General features: G+C 38.8%; 1 protein-coding gene across 1 annotated transcript; it reads left to right on the top strand.

Moving 5' to 3' along the window:
- Positions 1–1,666: 1,666 nt before the first annotated feature.
- LOC128124237 (vomeronasal type-1 receptor 4-like) lies at positions 1,667–2,575 on the top strand. The gene has a single exon (XM_052760415.1). The coding sequence runs from the start codon at positions 1,667–1,669 to the stop codon at positions 2,573–2,575; it is 909 nt and encodes a 302-aa protein (XP_052616375.1).
- The last annotated feature ends 4,902 nt before the right edge of the window (positions 2,576–7,477 follow it).

The following is a 7,477-nucleotide window of genomic DNA, read 5'->3' as shown; positions in this document are numbered from 1 at the left end:
AAAAATGGTAATTTTTCCTCCTTATGGGGCAAGAGCAGTAATAGTGACTTCATACTGTATTTATGTGCATAAGAGTGTGGACAAAATCAGATGCATGTGATTCCAATTCCAATCAATTCTAATGAGGTTTCTATGACTTGCAAATTTAGCATCACTTGGGCAGGACTAAATATTTATATCTCTACTGCTATGGTTTCTACCTTGTAAACAAGTTCTTGATCTCCAGATTTTCCTTTGGACCAATGTATACATATATCACTTACGTTTTCCTGTCTCAAACAAAATCTTACACACTATTCATATAGGTATGCATAACATTTTGTTTCGCATATGTTTACACAACTATGGTAGAATAGGGACTGTTCCCCATTTACTATATCACAGTATGGTGTGATATAGTAAATGGGGAAAGTTCTCATGGTTGTCATTCCAACATTGAATCAACCCTTACAAATTATTAAGTTCAATGTTTGTATAAAATTGATCTGTTTCATATGTGATTAGCATTGTCATCACATTTTGATATTTATATTGAATTCATGATGCATGGAAATGCCATATGCTAGGAATTAATGGCATATTTCAAAAAGATAGAGTTGATAAAATAGACCCAAAAATGGCAGTGTAAATGACATTCATTTTAAAATTATGACGAGGAGCCCCTAAAGAGAACAGTTTTGCACCATACAGCCTAGCGGACATTATTTTCTTTCCAAAATGGTGTTGGTTGTGGTATGTCTGCCGTTTGCCAGTGGTAAAATCCAGGGAATCTGTAGTGTCACAAAACTCATTCTATAACTGTCTGTCTCATCATTACAAGCCCCCACACAAGGCTGCTGTGAGCTGGAAATCACTCAACATCTGTAGAACCATGTGAAAAGTGCTAAAAACCAACAGGTGCAATTCTAACTTTGTCTTTAACTACAGTCCTGTCTATTTGTAGGAACAATTGGGAATATTTTGAGCCTGCATGTACGTCTGTGTGAGGGTGTGGAACCCCTAGATACAGAGTTACAGACAGTTGTGAGTTGCCATGTGCGTGCTGGGAATTGAACACAGATCGTCTGATAGAGCAGCCAGAGCAGCCAGTGCCTGTAACTGCTCTAGCACCTAGAAACTTGGGGGCTCTCAAGAACACTTTCTGGGTTAGGAAGTCATACTGTTCTTACTGAAGACTCAAGATTAGTCTCAGCATACACACCTGGCAGCTTGCCACTGACTGTAACCCTGACTGGGTCCAAAGGCACTTGCACTAAAGTGAATATTGTCACATGAAGACACAAAAATGTATACATAGTTAAAGTTTTTAAAAACTCTTAAACAGCCAGGCAGAGGTGGTACACACACTTAATACCAGTACTTGGGAGGCAGAACCAGAAGGATCTCTGTGAGTTTGAGGCCAGCCTGGTCTACAGAGCGAGATCCAGGACAGACATCAAAACTACAAAGAGAAACACTGTCTTGAAAAAAAAAACCCAAACAAACAAACAAATACCCACCACCAACAACAATAACAACAAAAAACTTTTAAACATATTTTATCTTAATATCTTAATGTAAAGTAGTGGTTATTTGGCTAGCATGGATTTCATGTACAATGAAGAAAATAGTCTATCCTGAAGTTCTCAGGATTGGATACTGAGTGACATTCCTATAAAATGACACAATGGCATCCAGAGACCTGGCCATGGGGATCTTCTTCCTATCCCAGACAGCACTGGGCATGTTCGGGAACTTAGCCTTGCTTTGCTGTCTCATTCTTTCTAACTTCAGTGGGATCAGGGTGAGGCCCACAGACCTGATTATCAAGCACCTGACTTTGGCTAACATCATGGTTCTTCTCTGCAAAGGAATCCCTCAGATAATGGCTGCTTTTGATCAGACATATTCTCTAGATAATATTTCATGTAAACTTGTCTTTTATTTTCATAGAGTTGCCAGGGGAGTATCCCTTGGTTCCACATCCCTGTTGAGTGTCTTTCAGGCCATCACCATCAGCCCCAGTAATTCCAAGTGGGCACAGCTCAAGGTCAAAGTCCCTAGGGTAGTTGGTCCTTTCTTAGGCCTGTGCTGGGCCCTGTATCTACTTACATATATCTTTCTCTTGAGTACAGTAACTGACATGAGGGATAAAGGAAATCTTACTGAATTTAGACAATTTGGGTATTGTTTAGTAGTAAAAGCTTCCAAACAATCTCTCAAAGTATATGCAATCCTATTAGCTTCCAATGATGTTATATGTTTGGGACTCATGGTGTGGGCCTGTGGCTTCATGATGTTAATCTTGTTCAAACATAAACAGAGGGTCCAGCATATCCACAAATCTGTATCTACTAAATCATTTCCTGAGACCAAAGCCACACAAAGAATTCTTGCCCTAGTGAGCAGTTTTGTGGTTTTTTATGGCTCCTCTCTCGCCTTAATGGTATATTTTTCTTTCCAGGATGGATCAGATACGTGGCTGGCCAATGCCAATGTGGCCATGAGTGCAAGCTTCTCAGCACTCTCGCCCTTTCTGCTCATCAGACACTATATCAGGGATTTTCATCCAGGCAGTACTCGAGTTTATCAATAACCCATTTATTTGTGTGTAGTCAGAGCACTCTGAAACATAGACCGTATACAGTAATTTATATTCAATATGACCCCTTCACATCAGATCCATTCTGTAGGTACAGTATCTCCTAACATTCTTGGGACACAGTGTTGAATCCAATTGCTGTCCATTGTTTCAATTCAGAATATTGTAGTACTAGATTAATTCAATATTTGGGGTGTAGAGGTTGTTGTGATTATTATGATGGTTTGTAAAGGTCTGATTATCATTCACTGGTATGTTGTATAAACAAAATTCATAGACATTGGTTTTTAGCTAGACCATCATCCTAAAGGCAGACTGGAGCCCCAAACTAATTCTGAGAAAATGAACAGTTGTATAAGATGCCCAAGAGAGTGGTGACAGTGGGGCACACTTATAGTTTGCTGGTGATGTACAGAACACAGAATTTAGGGTGTGATTAGGATCTATCTTTCTCATATACTGATGGATAATGACCAACTGTGAAAATACCATGTGAGTTTTGGAAATACTACTTTTTTCACATTTATGTGAGTATTTAGATGTGACATGACATGATCAGAAATGGGGGATTATTAAATATAGCTCATCAGATACTGCTAATTTTTGAATATTTCTTATTTATTTTTTATGTGCTTTGCTTTCATGCATGTATGTGTACTATGTGCATTCCTGGTGTGGTGTAGTTTAGAATATGGTGTATTATTCCATGGGATTTGAGTCATGGACTATTGTGATCTGTCATGTGGGTGCTTAGAATGAAACCCAGGTTCTCTGCAAGAGGAAGATGTATTCTGGATCACTGAACCCTCAATAGTTGACTTCTAAACCACAAACTTCAAAGAATAATGGTTGTTGAGAAGTATAGATTGAGAGAGTGGCCAACCAATGACGGATCAAGCCTAAAAGCCTTGTCCAGAGAATAAGACCACCCCTGACTCTATTTGGAGTACTAGGACCCACAGACTTGGTGACCCAGACACCTAGGATAGAACCAAACATAAAACTGGGGGGGGGGAGAATGATGTCAATGTTATGATGTTATACTCATAGACTGGTGCCTCACCCATTTGTCGTCAGAGAGGCTTAATCCAGCAACTAGTGGAAACAGATACAGACCCATAGCTAAACACTAGATGGATCTTGGGGAATCTTGCAGAAGTGGGGGAGAAAGGATTGTAGGCGCCAGAGGGGTTACAGACACCACAAGAAAACCCACAGAATCAACTAACCAGGGCTTATAGAGACTTACATAGACAGAACCAATAGCCAACAAGCCTGTGTGGGACTGACCTAAGGACTGACCTTAGCATGTATGTTACAGTTGTACAGCATGGTCCTCTTGTGGGACTCTCCATAGTGGGAACAGGGGATGTCTCTGACTCTTTTATTGGCTTTTGGGTCCCTACTCCTCATACTGTGTTGCTTTTCCCAGCCTAAATACATGGGTAGGTGCTTAGTCTTACTGAAAATCAGTATGCCATGTTTTGTTGATATTCTTGGGAGACCTGTCCTTTCTGGAACAGAAATTGAGGGTGAGTGGATGGATGGGTGGTAGGGACAGAGAGGAGTCTGGGAGTAGGGTCTGGGAGGAGAGGAAGAAGTAGAAACTATTCCTGGGATGTAAAATATAAATAAATATTTTTAATTTAAAAAAATTAAATACATAAAATTTTACATAAGTAATTATTAACGAAAGAAAAAAATAATATTGAGACATATTCTGAAAAAAAAGAAGTCCAGATACAAAATATACGAAAATAAGAGTGCAGGTTCTTTGGAAGATAGGCTTCTGCTGTCAGACATGATGGAAACTGGCACACCTGGTAAAACAATAAGCCAACATGAACTACAACCTGTCAATATTGAGAAAATGGACCTATATGAGAATATCTAGGGAAGTGCATGTTACTTCAATGTCTGTTGATGAAGAACTTGTTATGAAGGACTTGTTATGAATTCATTCTTATAAGTCCTTAGTAGGCGAGAAACATTTTAAGTATAAACCCAGCAAGATTTAAAGGAAATAAACAAATATAATTGCCATGAAAATAAAATTACCATGTTAAACCAAACCATATAAGTCACTTTAAATATAAATATAAACTTTGAAGAGTTCTGAGTCTCTATAGTTATCACTACCCACTGGAAAATATACTCCTGCTATGAAGGGGGAAAGCAGCAGTATTATTATTATCTGGCCATAAAAATAAATGCTTCAATGCATAGTGACAGGCACATCATATCCATTTAACAAAAGAACAGAAAAAGCTTCCCCTTGCTAACTCTGAAGCCACAGATTTTGTTTTCTGCTTCCCATTTAGAATGTCTTAAATGTAATTGCATATAGTTCATTGCACACATATTACCCGTGCTGCATCTCAGCTGGAATAGGTAATATGGCACACAGTCCCATAACTAAATTGAGGTGTTAGCAGCAATTCTAGTACTATGAAAGCCAGACAGCAAGAAGGAAGTTCATCTGTCCACTAAGGGTGCAGTATCTATGGTGACTTATCTTAGCATCTTGATATACCAAAAAAACCAAGATCATATTTGAAGTGGAAAACTTGTCCTCAAAGTAAACTTTTATGAGAAGGAGTGAAGATGTAGCTTGGCTTTTAAGAATGCAGATTGGTCTTGTAGTGGAATTGAGTTTGATTCCCAGCACCCAGGTTGCTTCATGCGAGTGTCTTAGCTATGGTATCTTTTGCTGTGAGGAGACTCCGTGGCCATGGCAACTCCTAAAGAAAACATTTAATTGGGGTGGCTCACTTATACTTTTAGAGGTTCAGTCTATTATTATCATGGTAGGGAGCATCATGACATACAGGCACATATGGTGCTGGAGGAACAGCTGAGCATCCTACCTCTTGTAGTTAACAAGAACTTGACTGACGCACTGGGTGGTATCACAAGCCTAGAAAACTCAAAGCCTGCCTCCACAGTGACATACTTGCTCCAACAAGGCCATACCCACTCCAGCAAAGCCACACCTCTTAGTAGTGCCACTCCCTATGAGATTATGAGAGGTAATTACCTTCAAACTATCACATATAGGTACCTTCAATCAATTGCATGTCTACATGCATGCAAATGCATACTCACACATACACACACAATTAAAATATAAATCATTTAGAAAGTTAACTTTAATGAACAAACCTCTATGTTCCTAAATGATTCTACTTGAATATAGTTGAAATCAGTTGAATATTGGGAAGGAATATGTACACTGAACAATGCATATGTATTCAAATCAGGAAGGTAAAATAGAGAACCACACAAATTAAGCTCTTATTAAAATTCTTTTGCATACTATTAAAGTATGACCCAGACACCAATCAGATCATTTTAGCATCTTCACTTATATCAACATATCTTGCAGTGTATTCTGACATGTTCTATCATGTTGTTTTAAGTAGAGTTTATCTTGTTGTGTGAAATTTCATTTCATTCTTGAATAAGAGGCCAAAAACTTGAAGACATCAGCCTACACCCTTATTACCAGAAGAATCCAACCACAAGACTTACAAGATTTGGACATCTATGCTCTGTCCCCAACTTTAGTGAGCTAATTCCCAATCCTTACTCCCTTTGGCATCCATCTACATAATTCACATGCTTCTTCAAATTTTTAAAAGTAGTTATCATAATATTTGCATAATAAAACCTTTATAAAATATGGGGGCAGTGTTTCTGATAGCCATCCATCTTCAGGAAATACAATTGTCATGCTATTTTGCTGATTAATCAGCTAAGGGGATACTAAAATCAAGTGGGAAATACCCAGCAGAGTGTGAATATATCTCATTACTTGCATCAGTTTTTCATTAACTGAGCAATGTTCTACACAGTGGCATGGATGGGAGGACATGCCTTGTTAACTTCTTTGTAATCCACAATTATCATACATTATCCATCCTGCTTCCTCTTCTTGTAACAATGCCAAAGAACAGATCTACATCTGTCTACCACATAGAGGCAATGCAAGGCTGGCTCTCCCTCTTAAGACTGACCTAATAAATGATGGACTCAGCTATATTACCTCCTGCCACAATATGAGTCTCCACATACATGAGAGTCTCTTGCATAGAGGTGAAGCTTTCTTCTGCTTCTCCAGTGACAAAAACTGGATAACAAAAGGGCACTGACTCAGATAAACAATTTCTAGCCCCAGAATATACTTCTGACAGAGAGAAATGTATATATCATACTCTGAAGGGGAAATTGCTCAGTCCTGAAGCAAACATTGTGGTTCTCACCTTAACTTCTCCCTGCATTAACTCATTTGGTGGACTATTGCTCCAGGTTTAAAGCCTTTCAAAGACACAACAACACTGATTAGGCTTTGTGGTAGTTTGAAAGAAAATGCCCCAAAAGGGAGTGGCACTATTAGGAGGTGTGTCCTTGTTTGAGGAAGTGTGCCACTGTGAAGGTGGGCTTTGAGGTCTTTTCCCAAGCTTTCTTCAGTGTGACAGTTGACTTCCTGTTGCATCTGAGCCAAGATGTAGGACTCTCAGCTCCAGAATGACATCTGACTGCATGCCACCATATTTACCACCATGATGATAATGGACTGAACCTCTGAAAGTGTAAGTGAGCCTCCTCAATTATATGTTTTCATCTACAAAAGTTGTGTGAGGGGGGAGAACAAGGGAATCCGTGGCTGATATGTAGATCTGAATTGTATTGCAAAATAATAATAATAAAAGAAAGTTGCCATGGTCATGGTGTTTCTTATAGCAATAAAAAAACCTAAGATAGGCTTCCTCTCATTTTCCTCTATGAAGCACAGTTTGATGCAAATTGCCTTAGCTCTTTACAAAGCCAATCCACATACAGATCTACTGAAGCAATATTATGGTTCCAGTCAAGTTAACATTTCTCTTAATTCTG

The sequence above is a fragment of the Peromyscus californicus genome, unplaced genomic scaffold (genome assembly GCF_007827085.1).
Source record: "Peromyscus californicus insignis strain IS unplaced genomic scaffold, ASM782708v3 Scaffold_4__1_contigs__length_199733344, whole genome shotgun sequence".
Taxonomy (NCBI): Eukaryota; Metazoa; Chordata; class Mammalia; order Rodentia; family Cricetidae; genus Peromyscus; species Peromyscus californicus.
Note: the sequence above shows the minus strand (reverse complement) of the source record. Positions and strands in the feature narration are given on the sequence as shown.

What these genes read in the sequence shown, in the direction of transcription:
- LOC128124237 (XM_052760415.1), top strand. Translation starts at nt 1,667, where the DNA reads ATGGCATCCAGAGACCTGGCCATGGGGATCTTCTTCCTATCCCAGACA.